Source organism: Chenopodium quinoa, unplaced genomic scaffold (assembly GCF_001683475.1).
Source record: "Chenopodium quinoa cultivar QQ74 unplaced genomic scaffold, ASM168347v1, whole genome shotgun sequence".
In the NCBI taxonomy this organism is placed as follows: domain Eukaryota; kingdom Viridiplantae; phylum Streptophyta; class Magnoliopsida; order Caryophyllales; family Amaranthaceae; genus Chenopodium; species Chenopodium quinoa.
The window spans coordinates 1,529,490-1,554,391 of record NW_018743197.1 but is presented as its reverse complement, the minus strand read 5'-3'; the positions used below and the strand labels follow the sequence as shown (position 1 = coordinate 1,554,391).

The 24,902-nt window shown below is 38.5% G+C and overlaps 2 protein-coding genes across 2 annotated transcripts; both read left to right on the top strand.

Moving 5' to 3' along the window:
- The first annotated feature begins 2,220 nt into the window (after window positions 1-2,220).
- On the top strand, window positions 2,221-4,072 carry LOC110733232. Its single transcript, XM_021913248.1, has 6 exons — window positions 2,221-2,391; window positions 2,488-2,544; window positions 2,593-2,700; window positions 2,788-3,298; window positions 3,397-3,695; window positions 3,809-4,072. Exons 1-6 carry the CDS (start codon window positions 2,221-2,223, stop codon window positions 4,070-4,072), a joined length of 1,410 nt encoding a protein of 469 aa, XP_021768940.1.
- An 18,795-nt stretch (window positions 4,073-22,867) lies between these two features.
- On the top strand, window positions 22,868-24,211 carry LOC110733231. The gene is made up of 2 exons (XM_021913247.1): window positions 22,868-22,929; window positions 23,562-24,211. The coding sequence occupies exon 2, from the start codon at window positions 23,570-23,572 to the stop codon at window positions 24,209-24,211; it is 642 nt and encodes a 213-aa protein (XP_021768939.1). The 5' UTR covers window positions 22,868-22,929; window positions 23,562-23,569.
- The last annotated feature ends 691 nt before the right edge of the window (window positions 24,212-24,902 follow it).

The following is a 24,902-nucleotide window of genomic DNA, read 5'->3' as shown; positions in this document are numbered from 1 at the left end:
ATTTGATACTAATCCCTTACTTTCTTCGGTCGAAGATCATCGTGCATTTTCATGGCTTCTTAATCAAACCGAGCATTTAAAGAGTCTTTGTTCTTTCCAGGTAAGTCAAGTCACGTGCCTAATATATTTTCACAAACGTTTTTTTCCACATGCATCACATCCAAGTAATGTCGAACTAATAGATGTCTCCAATAAGGCAATTGAAAAAAAACGCTAATCTTTTTCCACTAGTGAACAATATATCTTTTGTCTCATTTTCGTTTCCCTTTATTATCTTTACCAAATTCTACATTAGGGTATCCATGTAGCTTCTTCCAATGCATCATTCCCTGATAATGGATTAGGTGGTGCGCGCCTTTCAACTTTCTTACTAAAGAACCTCTTATTAAGTCACCACTTATGATCTGGTTCTAAAAAAACACGATGACACATATAACACCATTTGTGGCCATGTTTCAACCATTTGGAATTTGTGTCTTTGTGGAAATTTGGGCAAGCCTTCGCCCCTTTAGTGCTCCACCCAGACAAATTGGCATATGCTAGGAAATCACTAATTGTCCACATTAACACTACTCTCCTATTAAATGTCTCCTTACTGTGGGCATCAAAAGTTTTAAAGTTTTTACCCCAGTCTCCCATAATTCCTTCAAATCATCAATCAAAGTTTGTAAACTAAAATGAATGCGATATGAAAGTACAGAGTGAACGTCCCAAGAACTAGAGAGAGAAAGTTAAAAATCCGATTCAAACCCACAATTTTGAACTTCGATTTTCAGCCCGATTTCAATGGCAAAGAGGAAGAAGGGTAAGGAAAGCAAGAGTTCAGGATCCAAATTGAAGAAAAAGCAGAAAGCAAGGCAGAATTCTGGACCCAAAATAAAAAAAGAAATTATACGAAGAGAAAAGAACAGAGCATTGCCTCTGAGGACGTTTCAGTTGAGAGCTGGCTTGATGAAGTAATGGAGAATACTAGCTCTATGAAGGAGGTAAATGTAGAGGATTATGGTGAGCATAAGCAGGGGTTTAACAATTGGCTTAAGGTAATTCGTTCTTCTTCATCCTCCATTGATGATGAACTTCGTACTGCTGCTTGTTGTGATAGTGTATTAAATTTTGATAATCCAACTCCTATTTTGATGCCTAAGAACTCTAAGTGTAATATGAATGCATTTTCCCCAATTTCTTAGAACCCCGATTTGCAATCCTCTGTTTTTCAATCCCCAATCTCTAATTCTGTTGCTCGATTAAATTGGAGGGAAAGCTTGTTTCAGGACACTAGGGATGAGGGTGTAGACCTTTCTGAGAGGAGGAATGATTCTGTAAGGGATAGTTGGGATAAGGTTCAAATCAATTTTGAGGATGTACAACCAGAGATTGATTTCTAGAATTCTGCAATCGTATGCCATGTGATTGGAATCAAGACATTATTGCCTATTGTTAATGGGTTTGTTAGAAGAATATGGGGTAAATTTGGTGTAGACAAGGTTTCTTGAATGGAAAAAGGGATTTTCCTTGTTCGGTTCAAGACTGTTGATGGAAGGGATAGAGTATTGGGTTCATGACCTATATGGTTTGATAATAAGCCTGTAATAATGAAAAAATGGGTGGCGGGAATGGACCTGGCTAATGAACTAGTGGATTTAGTCCCTATTTGGGTGAGGATGCCTGGTTTGAACCTGAAATACTAGGGACAAAAGGCTCTAATGAAGCTGGCTTCACTGATTGGAAAGCTTATTAAGACTAATAAGGCAACTGCTACTAAGGAAAGACTGGAGTATGCCCAGATTATGGTGGAGGTTAAGTTCAATGCTGAGTTACCAGAACTCATTTAGTTCCTGGATGAGCTTGGTAACACAATTAAGCAGGAGGTGAAATATGAATGGAAGCCTAGGGTGTGTAGGGTGTGTGGAGGGATTGGACATGATGATGCTCAGTGTCCTTATCATAAAGTACAAGCTAGGAAAATGGAGGGGCTGCAAGTTGAGAAAAATTAAAAGCTTAATAAACAAAAGAAAAAGCCACAAAGAGTATGGAAGCCAATTCAAAAACCTGATACTAAGAATTAGAATGCTAGGAGCAGGACAAGTACCTTGAATGATGATTTGCAGACTAATGATGCTTGTCAGAAACCTCAGTTAATGAAGCCAGGGGTGATTTTAATCAGCAACAGTGGTAACAAATTCAGTGTCCTGGAAGAGGGAGAATGTTCTCACTCTTACCATGGATAAGCTTGGATTTTGGAATATAAGAGGTCTCAATAAAGATAGCAAGCTCTGTGATGTCCTTTGGTTTATTAGACACCATGGAGTGGGTTTATTTGGACTTCTTGAAACAAAGGTGAAGGTTGGGAAGTTTGGTGATGTGTTTAGTAGGCTTGGAAGTGACTGGTCTGTATGTGCTAACTATCCTTACCATAAAGAGGGTAGAATTTGGGTGGTTTGGTTATCTTAGTTCTTTGATGTGACTGTGGTAAGATGTGAAGTTCAGTTGATTCATGTTTATGTAGCTCACAAAGCTACTAGGTTCAGCTTTGATTGTACTATGGTATATGGTCTGAATACTGCTGGAGCTAGGGTATAGCTTTGAGAGCAGATTGTTGAGCTCAGTAATAAGATTACAGGCCCTTGGATTTTGCAAGGTGACTTTAACAGTGTGCTGAATCTGAATGACAGAATAGGGAGCACTGTGTCCTTAGCTGAGGTTGAGCCTTTTAGATCTTGTCTAAGGAATGTTGGACTCACTGATTGGGCTACAGGAGGAATGTTTTATACTTGGAATAACAAATAGGAAGGCAAGGATAGAGTTTGCTCAAAGATTGACAAGGTTATTGCTAATAATGAGTGGATGCTGAAATTTGCTGATATGCAAGCTACTTTTTTCCTTAAGGGGATAATGGATCATAGCCCTTGTGTGATTAATCTATTTGATTCTGGTAATCATACTAAGAAACCTTTTAGGTTTGTGAATATATGGGTGGACTCTCCAGACTTTCTACCTGGGGTTATGGATGTTTGGTGTAAAATGGTCTCTAGTACTCCTATGTTCCAATGTGTGAGGAAGATGAAAGAGGTGAAGCAGTTTTTGAAAGAATCCAAGATGGGTAGATTCTCTTGTGTGGAGGTTGATGATGTAATTGCTGAGAAACACCTTGAAGACATCCAGATTATGCTGCAAAGTGATCCTGGTAATGAAGAGTTAATCAGTCAAGAAAGATTGGCTAGGATACAGTTTGCTAAAACTCAATCTAATAGATTTAACTTCTTAAAACAAAAAGCTAAAGTTCATTGGCTCAAGGATGGTGATATGAACACAACTTTCTTTCATGCTATGATTAGGAAGAGAAGACTTCAAAATAACATTTACTCTATTGTAACTGATGAGGGGTGTTTATATCAGATCCAGGGCAGGTGTGTGATGCTTTTCTTCAGTATTATCAAGGAATACTTGGTATTGAGACTCAAATGAATGGTAATATCCACCATGGAGTGATTTCTAAAGGTAAAGTGCTTTCTGAAGACCAGGGCATCAATATTTGCAGCGAGTTTTGTGAACATGATGTTAAGAGAGCTTTATGGAGCATTGAGGATGACAAAGCTCTTGGATCTGATGGGTTGTCCAACAAGTTTTTCTCAAGGCTACCTGGAGCATTGTTGGTTTTGATATCACTAAAGATGTTCTGGATTTCTTTAGTTCAGGTAAGCTCCTTAAGCAAATTAATGCTACCACCCTTACTCTGATCCCTAAAGTTGAGCATGCTAATAGGGTCACCCAATTTAGACCAATTGCTTGCTGCAATGTGGTTTACAAGATCATTTCTAAAATTATTTGTGATAGATTGAAGGAAGTGTTACCTGAGCTGATTGATGGATGTCAAGGTGCCTTTGTTTCTGGGAGATCTATCTTGGATAATATTCTGATTTGTCAGGATATGCTCAAAGCTAATAGTAATAAGAGGAAGCCTCCCAGATGTACTATAAAGGTTGATCTGAGGAAAGCTTATGATTCTGTTAATTGGAGATTCATTCATGAGATGTTGAGTGCTCTTAATTTTCCCTCCAAGTTCATCTCTTAGATCATGCAGTGTGTGACCACTCCTTCTTTCTCTTTGTTTCTCAATTCTGGTTGTTATTGTTTTTTCAAATGGAAAAAAGGTGTGAGGCAGGGTGATCCTATGTCCCCTCTCCTGTTTGTCATTGTCATGGAGTATCTAACCAGGCTGCTCAGGAAAATTGGTAAAAAGAAAGAATTCAAATTTCACCAGAGATGTGCCCATTTGGCTCTTAATTATTTGATTTTTGCTGATGATCTGATGCTATTCTCTTATGGTAACACTGAGTCTGTTAAACTCCTTATTAGAGCTTTGAAAACCTTTGGACTTTGTATAACCGGGTCTTTCCTCAAGAATAGCCTTGTAATATAAGGAGACTAGCTTAGGGGGTGTGCACACTTGGGTGAGAAATTACATTAAAAGGAATTGGTTCTTAATAAAGGAATTGGTTTTATTAACTATTATTTTGCATATTGAATCATTGGAATCGGTTTTGAAATAATGAGTTTTGAATTTATTAGATTAATTATTGGAATTGGTTTTAAAAGCATGTTTGCAAATAAATTGAGTTTACACTATCTTGCACTTATTGTACTTAGCATATTTTTCTATTCCGTATTTCTTATTTGTTTTGGTTCGCCCTGTTTACCGTAATGGTAAGCAATGCTGACTATATATAGGTGGAGTCATGAATGAGCATATAGGAGTCCAAGGATTTTCTTCAGTTAGTTTAGGAATGTTGGTCTTGTCTTTATTTTTTGAGCACTCATAACAATGTTACTATTTTTATAAGTATTAATAAAAGAAAGTTGAGTTTCCGCTGCAAGTTTTGTTGTTGAGTTAAGTATTTTGAGTAGCCTTGTGTAATCACGCGGCGGTAATACGCCCAAGTCTATCTCTACAGTATCATTATACGTATTATACTGGTATTTCTGTAGAGGGAGATTTGGGGGTGTTACAAAAACCATCTGGCATACCATTCCAATTCAATTCAAATTCAAACTTCAGAAAATAAAACACAAGTGTTAGAAACCAAACACAAACATTAAAAACCGACCTATTGGGCGGATGATTCATCATAAAAAGATAAACCCTTGGCCAGCAAAACTAAAAATTCAAATTGTTAACTGGCTAATCAGCCGGTGAAAAGAAAGAGAAATTGTTGATTAACCCGACTGCTCAGTCGGTAAAGAAACAAGAGATACTCGGCACGCAGGCCGGAAATGTATTTGAAATGGCCATCCGGGCGTAGAAACAACATTTAAATTAATAAGCTTCAAGACATGACTCAGCTTCATTTTCATCCGCTACCTCTTCATTGGCCGGATGATCTCCATCGCCTTCCTTGGCCTCGTCATCATGCTGGCCCCCTTCGCTGCCATCAGCTCCCTGGCCCGCCCGAGCATCCAGCTCCTCTGTACCTTGCTCATAACGATACTCCCAAATGGAGTAGTCGTCTTTGGGAAAGAGAGCCTTCCACACCATCTTCATTCGAGTGACGCAGTCAGCCTCGTTTTCCTCAAAGAGAAGCTTTTTCTCCTCTTCCACCCTGGCAGACCATTTGGAGGCGAGCTGCTTTTCTTGGTTGGCAAGCTTATGTTGAAGTTTTTCATTTTGGCGCTTGAGACTATCCGTCTCTTTTCCAGCATCTTGGAGCTCTTCAACCTTCTCTTTAGCCTCCTTCAGCTCGGCCTTCAGCTTAGTCACCCTTTTTTGGGTCGCCTCCAAATATTTCTTCACTTGCAAATTTGCAGTCGCATGTGAGTATAGGATATCTTGAGTCAACAACTCAGTTTTATTTACATCAATCATGGCTTTGTCAAGATTGGAAGCGGTTCTTAAGTTGCCACCCCTTACCTCATTCTGCTTGTCGGAAAATGGGTTTTTAAGACCATTAACTCGCAGCATGGCCTGCATCCGGCAAAAAGAAAAAGAAGGTTAGTATACAGTCGGAAAAGGCAAGAGTTAAAAAATAACTTAAAAAATACCTCCGCCAAATTTGCAAGGATATCATCAAAGTTCAGGGAGCCGACTCCTTTAATAGAGTCGCGCTGATCAGCAGAGACGTCGGCGAGCATGTCCTTGGCGATTTGCTTAACATCCGGCGCCTGGGGAGCATCTGCATAATCAATAATTGGTAACAGGATGTCATAGATCCGGCCAAAAGACTAGCTGGTTTCAGAGTGGGTTAGCGAATGACTGTAAGTCTTAACCCTACAAGGGTAAGGCAAGGGATCAAAGGTGGAGGTACCTGGGATGATGACCAGATCCTGAGCATTCTTGTCTTTCCACCTGCTTATATGGCCGCCTGGAGAGTCGGTGGCCCCATTTGGAGGTTTGTCCTTAGTCGATTTGGACTCCTCCGCCTCTTTCAAGGCAGCCATTACAACCGGCGACTTGCCGCCTGTAAAGGGGTGGAACTCAGACTGGCTGGCCGACGGTTTATGAGCAATCGTCTTCCTTCTTTTAGACGGAGTTTGGCCCTCATCCGGAGCCAGCTGCTTTGGGGGCCTTACCTCAAGTGTTGGTAGTACAGGCGGCTTCACCGATCCTTCCTGAAAAAGAATCACAACTTTGAAATAAGAAGTTTGAAAACAGGCCAATGACAAGAGGACGGATGTAAAAAAGCTTACATGCTTAATCTGTTCTCTCTTGAATACTTGGTTTTTGTGCTTCATTATTTGGTAGTAAGCAGAGGCGTCGCCTCCTGGTTTTTTGCTCGGATCAAGCTGAGACATGGCTTCTTCTGCAAAAGGCCGAATGAAATATTAGTAAAAAAAAAAAAGGAAAATGAATGATGAAATGATGGCCATGCAAAGACTTAGGCGGCTGCCCACCTCATCCTTTCTCACTACTAAGGCCACAGGCGTCCAAATAGAAAGGATTAGTTAGCCAATTGAATTATGGGATATAGCTTTTAGGGGTAATCTCTTTCTCGATTCCCCCCTTAACCATTTTTACATCAACTTTAAAAAGACCAGGCGTCAAAATTTTGTCCCAGCCTTCATCAGATACAAGCGGGAGAATAGCTTTTTGACCTAAGAGATAGGGATTTTGGTTCCAGGAGTTATACTTCCGGTTCCGGATGGTATTCGGGAAAGAAATAATGTAAAATTTGTTTCTCCAATCCTTCCATTTGGGTGAAGGCCTCAAAGCTAGGCTCAACGTCCTGCATCCTACAGGCGGCTACAAATCCTAGAATATTAACCCAAGAATTGGGTGCTAGTTGCCATATCCCCAGGCGATACCCGTCAAGGATCCTTTCAATTGCCGAATACAGCGGAAACCTAAGGCCCGCCTGTATTATGGCCGCATAGCACCCAAAGCACCTATCCCCATAGCTCTGGTCAAGCGTCTAGACGACTGAATCGTCAAGGGTCGAAACATTTATCTGATAGCTGGCACCCATGACATAGCTGTCAAGGAAATCACCCAAGTTTTTCCGCATGGTTCTCGGGGTAGATGTGGATATATGGGTGAAGTAAGGAGTAAATTTTTCTTGAAGGGAGGAAGAAGTTTCTTCCTAGCCTCGCTCGATAGAGGCGGCCTTTTTCTCAGAGCCTTCCTCAGCATTCACATGCGACTCTTCCTCACTCCTAAGGCCGCCTGAGCTAGCATCCGACTGAGACAAACCTTCTCCAGAGCCGGATGCCTTTTCGCTGGAAGCATTTTCTGGTTCACTCAGAATCGAGTCAGTCAGCGTCATTGGGACGCTGGATAGGTAATAAGATACCTCGCTTTTGGGCACTCTGATAGGACTCTCGTCCTCTTCATCACTAGGCGACCGAGCTGTCCTTTTTGTTCTAGCCATAGTGTCTTGCACAGACACAGACGGATTCGTTGGCGAGAGTAGTTCAGGACATGAGGCATCCCTAGTTCTAGATTCAGCCGTCCCAGGTGACCAGCTAACAACTACCCTAGGTTGTGCCGTGTGTGTTTGTGATACCATTTAAAAAAAAAGAAACAAACACAAGCGAACTGAAAAGAGAGAGAAAAGAGCAGGCGGTTGACTTAAAGAGGTACTGCTGAAGTTGAACAAGCCGACTGGGTCAGGTGGCAAATAGCAAGCGACAGACGGAAGTGCTTTTTTAAAAGAAAAGTCAAAGATTCTCTCATATTCTCTGAAGACTTTTTTCGTAAATGAGTGACAAGTGACAAGTTTATCTTCTCTCATATTCTCTCAAGACTTTTTTAAAAGAAAAGGCAAAGTTTCTATTTATAGAGGGGTAACTCCAGGGGCATCCTGGTAAATTCCCCAAAAGGTGAAAAATAATTATTGTTCCACCACTAAATGAGTGACAAGTGTCACAGATGCCACGTGGCCCTCCACATCACATCTGTAAGGGGAAAATGTTTTGGGTAAAATCACCCCGCCACGTGGTCCAATGAGAATAGGACACGTGTCCACCCTATATTGGCCTAAATTGGGCTACTTAAAAAATGACACGTGGAATCCACTGTCATCAAAAGGAATGACGGCTTTCAAAGGCCCAATTCCCAAAAAGCCGCCAAAAGTGCGGGCAGCCCACCAAATCAAGGTCAAATGACCTACGTGAGGGCACACTTATAAAAAATGACCCTATAAATAGGGAGATTTCCCCTATTTGTGGGACAGATTGAATTTATTACAATATCACTGATATTCTCTTACATCAGAGAAATCTCCTGATCTCGGAATCCGAGAAGATCTCACCTTTATCTTTTTCCACACTTTTTACTCACTTCAACACATTTTAACTTGATTGTCGGAGGCGGAGCTCCAACCACCCGGAGTCTCTGTTGTTTTGCAAATACAGGCGATCCTCAACCAGACTTCGAGTTGTAACTCTCCCGAGGGACAAAAACACCCAAAACAGGTGTGGAAGGCCAGTTATGTATCATAAGCAATTTTGGTGTTGGGGAAAACACTGGAGATTTCAGGGCCAACACACCATCTCTACAAGATTAATTTTTCTACTAAAAAACTATTAATGTTTGTGAAGAAAACTTACCATCCCTCTACATGGCTTTAACTTAGTATCCATTTTATGCTATATTATAAAAAAAAATTGGATGATAAGTTCCTGATAGGTAAGCTATATAACTCAAGTTATTTACTATTCTATATTATAAAATCAATTTTATAATCATGGGATTTTTTTATAGACATTATTGCTCAAGTTGTGGTAGTTGGTTCCATTGAAACTATTAAATGAAATGAGAAGGAAACAAAGAGGCTTACTATAGAATTGAATGATGATATTAGGTATATTTTCTTAAAGAGATATAAGAACGGAAATTTTGCAAAATAACACCACAAAAAAGATGAAAAATGGAGTAAACACCACAACATTTAAAACTTCTATAATAACACCACAAAAAATACCCGAAAATTAGAGTTCACTACCACTTAACGGAATTTGGATGAATTCCGTTAGTGGGGGCCGCAATAGACATGTGTTGACGTTACATTAGTTTAAAAAATAGAAAGATTAAAAAAACCCAAACTCTAACCCAACCACCACTAACAACCCAAACCCCTCCGCCGCCGGCAGCATATTGCACCTCCGAGGCTGGTGTTTCAGAATTGGGCGAGGGTGGTGCACATTGCTGGTGGTCGGATTGGTTGATTCAACAGTGGCAGGGGTTTCTGACGGCGAGGTTTCGACTGCAGTTGGTATGATGTGGGTTGATGTTGTAGGTGGTAGGGTGGTGCCGTGGTGGTTGAGTTAGGGTTTTAGGAATTTATTTCACTTTTTTATAGCTAATTTACCATTGACAAATGTACATAGTAGGTTCCATTAACGGATTCCGTCCAAAGATCCGTTAAGTGGTGGTAAAATCTAAATTTAGCTTAAATCGAAAAGGAAGTTCTAATCACGCCTTACTCTCACAAATTAATTTAATTATATGTTAGATTATAAAATGTTTAATCGTGCATCGCAAACCATCTTTTCCAAAGTTGTACACGTGGTGCTATCTCATGAAAAAAATTTCCGCTCAAATGGTTTTTTTTTTAAACAAAGTGCTAATTAATTTAAAATAGGCAATAGCTATTATTTTAGATAATTAATTAAAAATACGTACCTATTATTTTGATAATTTATATTGATATTTGGTTGTTGGAACCTTTATAGGAGTTGTTAGCACACTTAAAGTAAATTAAAGTGAAATTATGAACATTTAAAAAAAATTACAAAAATCCGAAGATAAATTACTGCGAAACCCGTGCATCACATGGGTGCTAACCTAGTTGTTTGAATAAAACACACCAAATGTGTAACACAATATTTTGAAATAAATGAATTTTCATGAGTGTATCCTCATTAATCTTATCTCTTACATACTTAAGTTATCATTTTTCAAACGTAAAATTAAACCCTTAAACTGCAGACATAACACACGTAAATGAACTTAATTGATCATATTAGCCTTTGACCTTTGTAACATCTCTCTAGTAGAAATATACGTATAAAAAAAACAACAAACTCAATATAAAATAAAAGTTACCTCAAATGGGTTTAACTTACCTAAAATTGTAAAAAGTTATTACCATTAGATTGATCGTCTTTTAATATAATTACAAAAAGTCTACATTATACAACACTTATTGTATATTATATGTTAAGGGTAAAAATACCCTAGACATGTGGATCAATCAGAGAGGTCCATGTGTCAAGTCTGGACAGGTCATCTTAGGCCACTCACAAGTTAACACGTGGCAGCCTCAGATACATCAGAAGAATTGTAGCCTTCAAGGCCCAATTCCTGAGAAAGCCGCAATTACAGCATAGCCCACAAAACCTAGGTCAGAGTGACCTAGGGAGGGGTACTTTTCCAGAGTGACCCTATAAATAGGGAGATATTTCCCCATTTTAGGGACACATTCAATCATTTATTACATCCATTTTCTCTCTCATCAGAGAACACCTGATCTCGAAATCCGAGAAGATCCCACCTAAATTTCTGCACCTTTTCCTCATATTCAAGTTCTAACTTGATCTTCGGAGGCGGAGCTCCTACCACCAGGAGTCTCCGTTGTTTTTGCAGGTACAACTCGAGTCGGACCAGTCTTCAAGCCAAAACTCTCCCGGGGGACAAAAACACCCAAAACATTTGGCACCGTCTGTGGGGAGAGTACCTCAAAGATGGTTCAAGAGTCTGTACCACTTCCTGATTCTACCAACCAACAAACGGCTAGTCAGCCAGGTAATCTCAATATTCCTCAGTCGGAACATCAGCCGGAGGTCTTCACTGACCATGAGGATGATGATGACTAAGTGGAAACGTACATGGTCGAGGATGGCTCATTCATTTCCAGATACCGTCGCTCAAGAGAATAACTGGAACGACATGCAAGGCAGGCAGGTCCAAGCAAGCCCCCTGGGCGCCTAAAAGGGGTAACCTAGACGGCCAGAGGATCAGCCCCAGTCACCCGAGATGAGCTCATGAAATTCATGAACAGCTTCAAGGGTGAGATTAAGGATATGATCAACAAAGGAAGGGCTGGCCCAAGTAAGGGTGAGTCGGCAACGAAGACTCCTCACAGAGAGGAGAAAGCCATCCAGGGACAGGCTGCTGTTTGAGTCAACCTCTACCTCGAGCGTTCAAAAAAGCTTCAAGAATACATCTGCAGGGAACGCCCAATCCTTTCATGAGAGTCATATAGGCGGTAATATCGTCCACTCTGGCCCTCAGATGATTGGGAATGCACCGTACGTACCGCCTTTGGTCTATGACCCGTTTTCTGCTCACTTCATGCAGCCGTCCCTCTTTGGGGGTTTGGCGACATATAGCAATGTCCAACCACTGGACTGGTAGCTCCGTCTGCTCCGACTTGGTGAACAACCTTTTGCGTTCACTAGGGAAATAACCGAGACGGCAAAGCCGGCCAAGGTTAAAAACGTGTTTATAGGTACTTATAATGGTACCTCCAACTCGGAAGACCACCTCATGGCATACACCAACTTCATGTATCTACAGGGGTTGGATGATGCCACATGGTGTCGATGCTTCCCGTCTACATTGAATGGCATCGCCCAACAATGGTTTGGCAACTTGCCAGCCGGTTCTATTGACAGCTTCAAGAAGCTTGCCTTCTTGTTTGCTTCCAACTTCTCAATGAACATCCCTACGAAGAAAACAAGTCTTGAATTGAGCACCATTAAGCAGGGAGAGAGAGAAGGTTTACGCTCCTACGTCAGGCGTTTCAATCCGACAAGAATTCAGATTCAGGGACTGTCTGACAAAAGTAGCTTTCACAGACTTCTTTAAGGGTCTGAGAGACGAGTCGACTTTTAAGTTCGACCTTGTCAAAAAAGGGGCATTCACCCTGCAGGTGGCCGTGAGGGAGGCGAAAAGCTATATTCAAGCAACCGACCTTTGTTCGCCCGACAGCCAGTCATACTCTAAGAAGTCTAACAAACAAAAAGACAGCTGGTCTACTCAGCCGAAAAAGAAAAAAAGAACGAAGCAAGAAGAGAAAAGAAGTCTAGGCGGTGGGTGATTTTGACCAGCCGTCCTAGAAGAGAAAGAAAGGGTTTAGGGCCTGTTCATATTTACTGAACTGAGCTGAACTGAACTGAACTGAACTGATTGGAGATGAACTGAACTGAACTGAATTGAACTAAACTGATTGGAACTGAACTGAACTAAACTAAGCTGAAATGAATATTTTATGAGAGAGGGAAATGAATAGCTGAACTGATTGGAGCTGAACTGAACTAAACTAAGCTGAAATGAATATTTTATGAGAGAGGGAAATGAATAGCTGAACTGATTGGAGCTGAACTGAACTGAACTGAACTGATTGGAGCTGAACTAAACTGAACTGAACTGAAAATAAGTAAATATGAACAGGCCCTTAAATCGTACGTCCCCAAGTACGAGTTTAACAAGGACTGCAACTCCATCCGCATGGAGATTAAGGACCGACTATCTCTTGAGAAGACGAATCCAATGAAAAGTTCCATTTAATCAAGGAACAAGAATAAATTCTGGCAATACCATAAGGAAGTTGACCATGGCACCAAGACTTCAGCCTTCAACGGGCGTTGAATTGTCTGGCTGACAAGGGGATGTTAAAGTCCTACATCTCTAAGTCCAAAGGGACTAATAAGAAGAACCCAGGGTAGTCATCTAAGACTCCCTAGCCTGCTAGTAGCTTGGATAATGACAAATAGCCGGTCTACACCATAGCAAGCAGGGTCTCATGCGGTCGCCCAACCATCCGGGGCACCAAGAACCATCATCAAAAGATGGACAAGGATGATGATGAGCAGGCGTCTGCTAGCTCCACCTTCCCAGACGTTCTGATCACTAAGAAGGACAGGGGCAGCGTCCCACGCCTGCATGACGACCCAATTGTCATTGAATGTAAGGTCGCCAATCAGTTGGTTTCGAGAATCCTTATTGATACCGTCAGCTCGTCGAATATCATCAGTCAGAGGTGCTTGCAGAAGCTGAAGTACAAGCCCAACAGCATGCACCCGGTAAACCACCCCCTAGTTGGCTTTGGAGGGGGGATTGTGTACCTAGTCGGTAGGATTGATCTACCCATCCGGCTGGGAGAAAAAGGAGAAGGGCGACAACTGGTCCTTAATTTCTTGGTAGTTGAGGAGTTGACCGGCTATAACATCATTTTATTCCGTCCAACTCTCAACAAGGCCAAGGCCGTAATCATTCCTTCCTTCATGCTGATAAAGTATGAGAAGGATAATGGTTTTGTTGGTTCCCTGAATGATGATCAGAAGCCGACCCGTGAGTGCTATCTCTCAGCCGTCAAGTCCATTGATATACCATTGGATGACAGCCGTCCAGAGTATACTGTTAAGGTGGGGACGACTGATTATGCTAAGTTGGGTGCAGATTTCTGCTGAAAGAATTCAAAGACATTTTTGCCTTTGAAGTGGAAGAGATGCCAGGCGTCAACCCGGATCTCGCTGTCCACAAACTTATCGTGGATCCAAAAAAGAAGTCTATCCGCCAAAAGAAAAGAAATCACAGCAAGGAAAGAAGTCAGGCGGCAGCTGCCGAAGTAAAAAGCTGCTTGATGCTGGGTTCATTCGGCCATGTAACTTCCCCAACTAGGTTACGAATGTTTTGCTTGTAAAGAAGCCGAATGGTGCCTGACGTATGCGTGTGTATCACACATACCTCAACAAAGCATGTCCAAAGGACAATTATCCGCTCCCAAAGATCGAAAGCCTGGTCGATTTTACAGCAAGTCATGCCTTGATGAGCTTTATAGATGCCTATTCCGGCTTCCATCAGATACCCCTGTGGAAAAAAGATCAATAAAAGAAGACCTTTGTCACTGATCAAGGGTTATTCTGCTATATTGTGATTTCGTTTGGCTCGAAGAATGGCCTGCTACTTTGCAACGGATGATTAATACAGTCTTCATTAATCAAATTGGGAGGAATTTAAAGGCGTAGATTGATGACATGATAGTCAAATCCTAGCAGCAGATGGATCACCTTGCTAATCTCCGAGAAACCTTCACCACACTAAGGCGGCATAAGATCATGTTAAACCCTAAGAAATGCGTCTTTGGTTTGAGTCTGGGAAGTTTCTTGGATTCCTGATTGATCAAAGGGGGATAGAGGTTAACGCCGAGAAGATAAAGGCGATGATTGACATGAAGTCACCCCGCACTGTCAAAGAAGTACATAGACTAACCGGTTGCCTGGCGGCATTGGAGAGATTCCTCATCCAGTCAATTGACAAATTCCTTTACTTCTTCCAAGAAATTAGGAAGAAGACTAGGTTTAATGGGGGGATGATGCTGAGGCGGCCTTTCAGAAATTGAAAGAACACTTGCACTCTTTGCCAAGGCTTGTTAGCCCTTTGTCCAAAAAGACGTTGTACATGTACCTAGCCGTCTCACACCATGCCCTCAGTGTTGTTCTCCTTGCTGAGAGAGACGGCATGCAGCTCCCGGTCTATTTCATTTTCCATGTACTCAGAAATGCTGAACTCCAGTACCCCATGGTTGAAAAATTTAGCCTTGTTTTGTATATGACATTCAATAAGCTAAAACCATACTTCTTGGCACATTCGGTGGTGATCTACACCGATCAACCCCTCAAGCGGCCACTGTCTACCTTGGAGTCATTCGGTAGAATGTTAAAATGGGCTTTTGAAATGTAAAGCCTTAAAATCGCTTACAAACCAAGAAAGGTAGTGAAAGGTCGGACGTTTTTCGATTTCATTGTTGAAATGACATAGACGGTTCCACCGGATAACCCTGATCAGGTTTGGAAAGTGTATGTAGACGGGAACTCAACAAAAACGGCTGTGGTGCAGGAATTATTTATGAGTCTCCTAAGGGGGACAAATTTGAATATGTATTACGGTTCAAGATTCATGCCTCAAATAACGAGGCGGAATCTGCATGTGGCAACAAAATTTGATGCCTTATCTGATTCACAGTTTGGTAATTATTTAGATTTACTTAAAATTTGGTAATTATTTGCGACTACAACACCAGCACCATTTTTATCAACTGGGTTAAAATATTAATATGAGGGTTTTTTGCATGAATTACCTGACTGTTAGTGTAATGGGTTTGTTAAGATGAATACAGTTTGGTCACGGGCCAGGCCTAACACATATACTTTTCTCTCTTGCACTTTGTTAAGCCATGATGTTCATAATTAGTGTAACATATATAGCCATATTATAAATAGATTAGGTGACAACATCAGATAACATTATACATATAAATTCACTTGCATAAATTAATACGAGTATATTACATTCCTTAGCCTTGAAGTACATATTCATTTATGAAAATGTAAGTATATTGAGTTTCTTATTGTAATAGACATCATGTCATACATTGTTTCATATTTAATATTTTTTTAATCCTTTTTGTCGTTTGATAAAGTAGTAACTATTAAGTCATATATATATATATATATATATATATGTATCATTAGTGAAAAGATGCAGCCGACTCTGCCCTGAAAGGCTTAGGAGGTTAAGTTTAATTTTGCAGCTTATATAGTTAATCCTAAATTGTTCGACGAAATTTACATCAGAAGAATTTACATTATAAGTTTAATATAAGATCATCTATACTAAGGCTTCTTATGTTCTTTTATCTAATATATGTATATATCCATGCATTTCAGATTGGTATTACATAGAATGTACGCTTAAAAATGTTAAGAAGCAAGAGCGCATACAGGAACAAAAAATAGCAGCAAATGAAATTCAGGTTTTCCCTGTTCTTATATTTAGCACTCATTAAATTATATAGACAATGGAAATTTGTATATATTCAAAATAAAATTGTTCGGTATTTTTTTTTATTTGGGAAACAAAGTCAACATATAATTCCTAGGTGAAATAGAAACTAATTGATGTCTTAAAGTTTTTATGCATGCTATTGTGTTCAGTGTGAGAGTAATTGTGGTTGTCACCTTAATTATCTATGCAAAATCTTTATGATAAGATTTTTTATATGCAAATTGGGTCAAAGTGTCATTCATATGTGATATGCAAATTGGGTCAAATTGTCATAGGTTCATATGCAAGTATCAACCAAATTGTAACAAGTCTTGTACTCAGTATTTTGGGTTATTTGAATGATTGGGCCTCATATGTTTGGACGTCGGCCCATTTTTTGATAACATCACTGGCAATTACACGATATTTGGGCCAAAACATGGTCCATTTTAAAAAACTTGGCCCACAATGTACTTGGCCTACACTTTGACCAAATGAAGGATAAAATCATCATATCTTTTGCAAAACCATCAAGAGATAAGATAAACACGAGTACGTAACACAACACATTTATATTACATTGAACAAGTCGGGATAAACGACTAACAAACGACTAACAAAGAGACAATGACCAGTTAAAATTAAACTAAACATCCCACCCGCAAATGATTGGACTATTACCTATAACTGATGGTGCATACCATGGTGGACATAAGCAAAATATAGGAGTTAGTGTTTGCTTTAGTACAATAATAACACTACAAAATGTTCCATATATAGCTGTAATAACGATTACAAAAGCGAACCATCAAAACAAATTTGCAGTGGTCTACTTTAATGCTTCAGGCATCGTACTTCGGAATCTCCACAAACTTGTCCCCATTCAGAATTCCCAATTCTCAAGTGGTGTCCACCATGGTCAGTACCACATATTCATGCATAAACATGAGATTAGTAGGATCAGCTTTCACCTCCTTCGCCCAAATATGGTACAACCTGCATAAGGGGGTGTCAAGTCTACTCTAAACTAGAAGTTTGAACTTGCGACAGTGCCCGGTGTTTTTGATGTAGAAGCGCTTAATCCTAGTATTGGTGTTGATTACACCATCTTGGCCATTACAATAGCGTTTTTCTTAATCAATTGCATACAAACACTACAAACAACTCTTCATTAACAATTGGGCCAGCCCTACTGCCAACAACTCTTAATTAATAATTGGGCCAGCCCTATTGCCAACAACTATTCATCAACAATTGGGCCAGCCCTACTGCCAACAACTATTCATCAACAATTGGGCCAGCCCTACTGCCCAACTATTCATTAACAATTGGGCCAGCCCTATGCCAAGACACAGTAAAAGACTATTTTGCTCACACTGGAGTTTTAAATATTGGTAAAAACCATGTTTGGGCTACGTATCCTAGAATCAATAAAAGGTATGGGCTATACTTACAATTGGGTCAGCCCATAGACCAATATAGAGTTAAACACAATAATCATATGGAATTAATAAAGGAATTAATAATCATATGGAATTAGCATACTATCTCTTTTAATTAGACAAATTTTAATATAATATATTACTTGTTTTGTGACGCAGAGAAGTAATAATGTGTTGCACATATTTTAAGCATTAACATAATGTTTAATAAAATCTTTGTTTTAAACATACTTTTATGCGAACCAAAGATAAAGGTTATAAAATCACAAACTATTTATTACTAGGAAAAAAGTACAACTAACAAGTAATTACATTAGTTCAATATTTCTAATACTAAATGATAACATAACTATTTAACGCACAATATCAACAGTCTATCAACTTGTCTATAGTTTGCAAAATCAAACTAAAACCTTGAACAAATTCCCATTTGGAAAATAATTTTTCTAAACGAAACAACCAAAAACTTTTCTCCCTTAAAAATTGCATAATAACTTTAATAAATGTTGTAATTAACATGATTTATGATGTAAGTATTGTGGGAAATATATGAACAATTATATAAGAATTGTACTCCAAGCACCAAATACAAACATGCACACTATTTAAAGCATGCACACTATCTACAAAGCCAATATTTATATATAATGCATCAAAGTTTGTAAAGATTATACCCGACCAACCACATAGAACACATCTCTAGATTGCACTCCGACATCTTCAGCAAAGGACTCAGGGAGTATGCACTCACCATCCTTCCATATTGTGATACGATGTGGCTGCAAGTCCAGCTTCGAAGCGTAGTCATTCACAAGATCCTCAACTGTCTAGTTGCATCAAATGTCGTACAACATGCCCACGTCGCCCGGGGTATGGCCCCTAAAAATTATAGAGTAGACAACTACATCAGAAGGGGGAGGGGGAGGTGGAGGCGGTTCAGCAGCGTTCAAGTCCACCACTTCTAGCTACTGTTCCACACCACCGGGTGGAACATGATTATCTCCACGGGGTTGTTTGATGGCTGGACAATAGCAGGTCCAACCCTAAGAGGTTAAACATCAACTGGCTATTCAACTGCAGGGAGGTTGTTCATAGGAACCTGCTCTACAACAGGGCGAACAACCTCTGGCTGGTTAGGGTGAACCTGGTTCACTGGAGGGTTGTGATCAGGAGAAGGTGGGTGAGGAACTAACACATCCTCCCTAATAATAGGTACACAGTAAGAAGATGATTCACTCTCATGTTTCACAAAGTTTGGGATGTATGTCTTGGAGAAAGGAAATTTAGTTTTCACCTTTCGGTAATGAGGTGCAGACATTTTCAATACTTTTTGTGCTTGTCTGTTGAGAATGGTTCTCAACAAACCTCTACTACGTTTGAATTTCTTGGAAATATTAAGGGTGGAACGTTTTTTGGCAAGGTTAGAGAATGAACCAACAAGAACAAATGAATTAGTAATGGCCATTGCACGTACAACCTTGGGTCAATGGTATTTATAGTGTGACTAATAGGTTAAAAATCATCTTGCGCGGGAACAATCTTGCGGAACATTAAACCATTTTCCATAATGTACTATGCAAGAAAGTAGTGCTTTATAGTTTTTTATTATTACAATATTACAAAGTTGACTATCAATGAAATAATGGTTTCAGAGTCCTTGACTAATATAAGTACATATTAATATAGTTTATATCTTGCTTTACAAACTTTAAACCATAATCTGCACACTTAAACTTGTTAAAGGCTATAAATGTCTTTGTTAAATTCATTAAAATTAACAATATTATGGATTTTATCGAGTCCCCCTTATTAGTAACATTTAGGTCCTAAATCGTCATGGATGATTTTACGCCTAAATGTATTATGCTAAGTATCACCTAGTGTTTGATGAATTATTTTAGGATTATAATAAGTGTATCACCATTTATTTATGGTTATGTTAATTGTATTTTCCGAATATACGGATTGTATTTAAATTATCACAACATTAGTGTGTAGATTATTTTAGGAAGTAATGAGTTTTAGAAATTAGGAAGTAATGAGTTTTAGAAAAAGATTTTCTTAAGTGTGTTAATTAATTTAGGAAGTAATGACTTTTAGAAAAATATATTCATTAAACTGACAATTTGTACACACAGTACTCTAAATCTATACTATGTGTCAATCTCAAAATAATTTTTAATTTATAAACTTAAGATTGAATGTACAAATTTTTCTTAAAAATATAAGCATCTAAAGAAATACATTATTTGACTTTTGCGCTTGATATGCTTTATTCTTAAGCCCCCAACGATGATATGCTTTATCCTTTGGACTGGAACTCTTACCCATGTGCACAGGACTTTCATCTATTTAGACCCAAATTACAAAATCAAGTCAGGTGGCGCAATGTCTTCATTAACATAAAATTTTTGACGAAATCAAGCCAAATACACTTTTTTTTTTAAATTGGCTACTTTTATGCTTACCCACACAGTGTTCACGTAAATGTTTAGTACAGACCCTGCAATATCCGAAAAGATTAGTTGTACTAAATAAACTTAAGAAAATTGAAAATAATAATAAAAAAAAACAAATTGTAAACTTACATCCTTATTCACTTAGAAATATTGATTCTAGGAATGTAATGTAACCTTTTTTGTATTTGAAAAATACCATTTGGAAAACTAATAAACTGTATACATAAAATTTTTACAAAAATTAAGGAAAACATTTATCAATTTTTTATTTAATTTAATTAAACCAAAATTTGAATTAACCCTTCATAAATTTCATAGTCCGTACATAATATCAAACCCTCATGTACAAATCAAAATATCTTTAATCATTACCCTACTCTTTAAGAAAGTAAAAGTAATACAAAAGGTTAACTCCTTTTAGGGATGGTAGTACATGATTTTGTCTTACCTGTACATGGTAGTACATTTCCTTTACTTGCCTAGCCCCATACCCTAGGTTAGCTTTTGGTAACCTTACTTTTCCAAGAAAATACAACTTACACAAGAAAAAATGGAGTCTAAATCACGGGATATCTGGTCAGAGCATTGAGATATGGTAGTACTTCCAAAGCTTGCAAGTTGTAAGGTCTTTTCAAAGAAATTGTAAATCAGATTTTGTGAATACAACTAACATAATATTTTATTTGGTTGCCTCCTAGTCTTATTGTGAATAAAATTACTGTTACATGAACTCAGTTGTTGTTGCTCGTCTTCGACTTGAACACTAAGATTTTTATAAAAAGTATTTTACTAGATTGTACAATTAAATATAAACATAATTAATTTGTCAAAATTAAAACAAAATACAGTAAAACAATTACCATTATAGTATTGAGGACTTTTCCTACTTGTAATGAATCTAAGTTTTAAAATGATATAATTTTGTCAAAATTAAAACAAAACCCATTAAAATAACTAAGATAAATTAAATTAAATATTTTGGATGAAAAAGTAATTTTGAATATTGACAGGATTATAGGTAACTTACAATGACCGCAACGCTACAAATTTTCTACGAAAAACTATAACAATTCAATTCATTCAATAAACAACTGCTAATCAAACGCATTACCACAAAGCGAATTGAGGCAAATGAAGGTCTAACACATTGTAACAAATGCTAATGGTGTCAAATGAAGGGCAAATGCATTGTAACAAAGATTTTTAAATGAAATGAGAAAGTCAAATCCATTCAATCACATCAAATTGATTCAAATGAAAATTCAAAGACATTGAATTAAAAATTGCTCAGACTTTGTCAATGAAAAGTCTAACGCATTTTAAAATACCTTTTTGAATCACATGAACAAAGTCAAATCGAGTCATATAAAGCTAATTCAGTCAACTGAAAGTCATAAACATTCAATAAACTAATGTTAAATTAGTCAAATATAAGTCAGGCGCATTGAAACAAAGCTAATTGATTCTAGTGGAGGTCACATGCATTTTAAAAAAGCTTTTTGCAACCAAATGAAAAAGGCTTTTCAAATCAAATGAAAAAAGTCAAATTCATTCAAAAATTACATTATTCATTCAAATGAAAGCCAACTGCATCCAAACAAACACTGAAAATATAAGTGAGATTCGTTCTTAATGACTCTCACATAATGATTCACTAAATACGTATACAGTGCCTCCTCGACAACTTTTTGAGTCGCACCGTACATACAATACACTTTTATAATCTAATATAAGCCATTGAATAGGACGAGTTATATAGTTACATGCATATATGGTGGGAGTAGTAAACCAGTCAACCCACTTCATATATATCAGGTGAATCATAAGGTGGTTTGTTGATTTTAACTGCATAGTTTAACAAGTCGTACCGTATATACAAGCGACTGACAAAAATCACATTACTTACGTGCTTTTTTGTGTATGATTACATTGACTCACTAAGAAATGGAAAAAATGGGTAGAGGCTTTGGGGTTGGTTAAACTTGTAGGTATTCCTTAAGAATCAAATATTCAAATTTGTCTTGTTTCACAATTTCAAAATGTTATGCAGATGATTGAAACTGGTTTACGGGTTACAAGTAATAAAAAAAAATCGGTCTAACTTCTATGGACCTACATCTATAGTTTTATGTTGATAAGGTATTCTAATTCTCATTGGAGAGAAGGAAACACGCTATTCTGCATGACCCCACTGAAATAGGAACCTTATCCAGCATTGAGTATATGTATCTATTTGCGAAAGTATCATCACTCGTTGTGATTCAATAACGAGCTCTTTCCCAAATTAAGGTCAAGAAGAACCGCAATTCCCAAATTGCAGCCAAAGTTTTAAGAATTCCCATTCTACCGTCCACGTCACCGGTTCAGGGGGAAGAAATTTTAAATCCGGTCTACAGCAAAACCGCTACCTGAAGTAGCGGTTTTTACTAATAAACCGCTACTTCAGGTAGCGGTGTCTTTTTAATAAACCGCTACTTCAAGTAGCGGTTTTTGTTTAATAAACCGCTACTTCAAGTAGCGGTTTTCTAGCAGGTATAATTTCCCGATTTCACTTTCCTCTTTCATTTTCGTCTTCTCACCAAAATCCCATCCACGCCTTCCACCAAAATCACACCTCCTTCAACGGAAGCCGGCGCAGCCAAGGAATCCACCGACGCCGCCGGAGCATTCCTCAGCAACGAAGGCCGCCGCTGTTGACACCGAGGGTTCGACTTTAGTGGTCGGCTTCGCTAATTTCAGAAGAAACGTGCTGATCTTCTTGTTTGTGGTAAGTGCCCTAATTATTTTTTGTATTCAGTTATTGGGTTTGTTGTTGTTATTGAGTTTGTTGTTGTTATTGAGTTTCAGAATTGTATGTATGTGTTGTTGTTGTTGGTTTTGGTTGTGTTGTTGTTGTTAGTGTTCTTGTTTATTGTTGTTGTTATTGAGTTTCGGTTTTGGTTGTGTTGTTGTTGTTAGTGTTCTTGTTTATTGTTGTTGTTATTGAGTTTCGGTTTTGGTTGTGTTGTTGTTGTTAGTGTTCTTGTTTATTGTTGTTGTTATTGAGTTTCAGAATTGTATGTATGTTTGTGGTTGGTTTTGGTTGTTGTTGTTGATTTACTTACCTTACATATAACCCTTGTAGAATTATTAATGGTTTCGATCACATTACTCAGTTTAGGTTGCTATAATTGCTGATTTTGAAAGTGAAAATAGAGCTTCTATACACAAAGTACATGAGCTCAAAGTACATGTAGTCATGACTTATGCCCATGTTGAGCTTCAAGAGGTATTAAGACCTTCATAGCTCAGTTTAGGTTGCTATAATTGTGTAGTTTGCTTGCTTGATGTTAGGACATTGCCACACTGTTAATGAATTTTTGCAATCTAATATCTTTGATTAATAATGGTCTTTTCTAGAATGAAACATGGAGGTTCCGAACTACCCTCTATATTGCTATTGGGGTGGAGAAATTGTCCACAAAGATAGCGATATAACGTATAGGGGTGGGAATCAAAAATTTGTGTTTGTACATTCTGCGATGACATATTCACAAGTTCTGAACAAGCTATATGAAGAATTGAGTGTTGATCCTAGAGGTGTGGAGTTGAAGGTGGTTATGCGTTATCCTATGGCTGGGGCATATGTTGCAATTCCGTTAAATGACGACAACGCTGTTAGAGCTATGTGGATTGCTGTGACTCAGAGTTCTTCTGTTGCAATGCAATTGTTCATTGAACAAGTTCCAAAGGAGCCAGTTGTGCAAACTAACACTGGTTCCTTTCCGGGGATGGATTTTTTTGGTAGTGTGGATCAACCGTTTTCCACTGGTGTTCAAAGTGTGGGCATAGGGTCATTCACAAGAATGCTTGTTGATCCACATTATGTCAATGACCATCTCTCACAGTTTAGGTCTCCGGCCTCATCGCCTAATGTTGGAACCTCGACAAGCACACAACCACAAGGCATTCTTGATCTTTATAAACTTGTTAATTATGGTGGTTGTGTTGAAAATATGCTATATATCTCATGTTTTACAGGTACACAACTTGCAGGTTTTTTTTTTTGAGTGATTATGCAAGTTTGAAAAAAAAACCAGTCCAGGGTAAACCGCTACTTCAAGTAGCGGTTTTTCAAAGTAAACCGCTACTTGAAGTAGCGGTTTTCCAAAATAAACCGCTACATTAAATAGCGGTTTTTTGTAAACAAACCGCTACTTCAAGTAGCGGTTTTAAACTAAGAAAACCGCTACTTGAAGTGGCGGTTTATTGCAAAGAAACCGCTACTTCAAGTAGCGGTTTACCCTGGACCGGAAAAAAAAAAAAACGGTTTTTTAACCAGTGCTTACGTGGACGGTAGAATGGGAATTTTTAAAACTTTGGCTGCAATTTGGGAATTGCGGTTCTTCTTGACTTTAATTTGGGAAAGAGCTCTTCAATAACCCCCAATAAAATTATTTAATACCTATATTGTTTAATAGGAACACAATGAATCAAAAATGCATTACAAATTGTGAAGCAATAGATGCAATTTCGGAAGGAGGTATAACAATGGGAGATGTAACAGAAATATTCGGTGAAAGCGGGGTAGGAAAGACTCAGCTATGTCCGCGGCTTCTACTAACATTCATGTTTGACCCCGCGTATAGAGGGCTATACGGTGCTTCAATCCACCTACAAGCTGGACCTATTTTCCCTGCTGAGCGCCTAGCACAAATTGGCGCTAGTTACTTTCATGGTCGTCTAATAGATGAGGATCCA

Coding starts and splice junctions, on each gene's coding strand:
- LOC110733232 (XM_021913248.1), top strand. CDS start 2,221: ATGGATAAGCTTGGATTTTGGAATATAAGAGGTCTCAATAAAGATAGC. Junction 2,392..2,487: donor GGCTTGGAAGTGACTGGTCT/GTATGTGCTAAC, acceptor TGTGAAGTTCAG/TTGATTCATGTTTATGTAGC. Junction 3,696..3,808: donor TCTGGATTTCTTTAGTTCAG/GTAAGCTCCTTA, acceptor GTGGTTTACAAG/ATCATTTCTAAAATTATTTG.
- LOC110733231 (XM_021913247.1), top strand. CDS start 23,570: ATGGAGGTTCCGAACTACCCTCTATATTGCTATTGGGGTGGAGAAATT.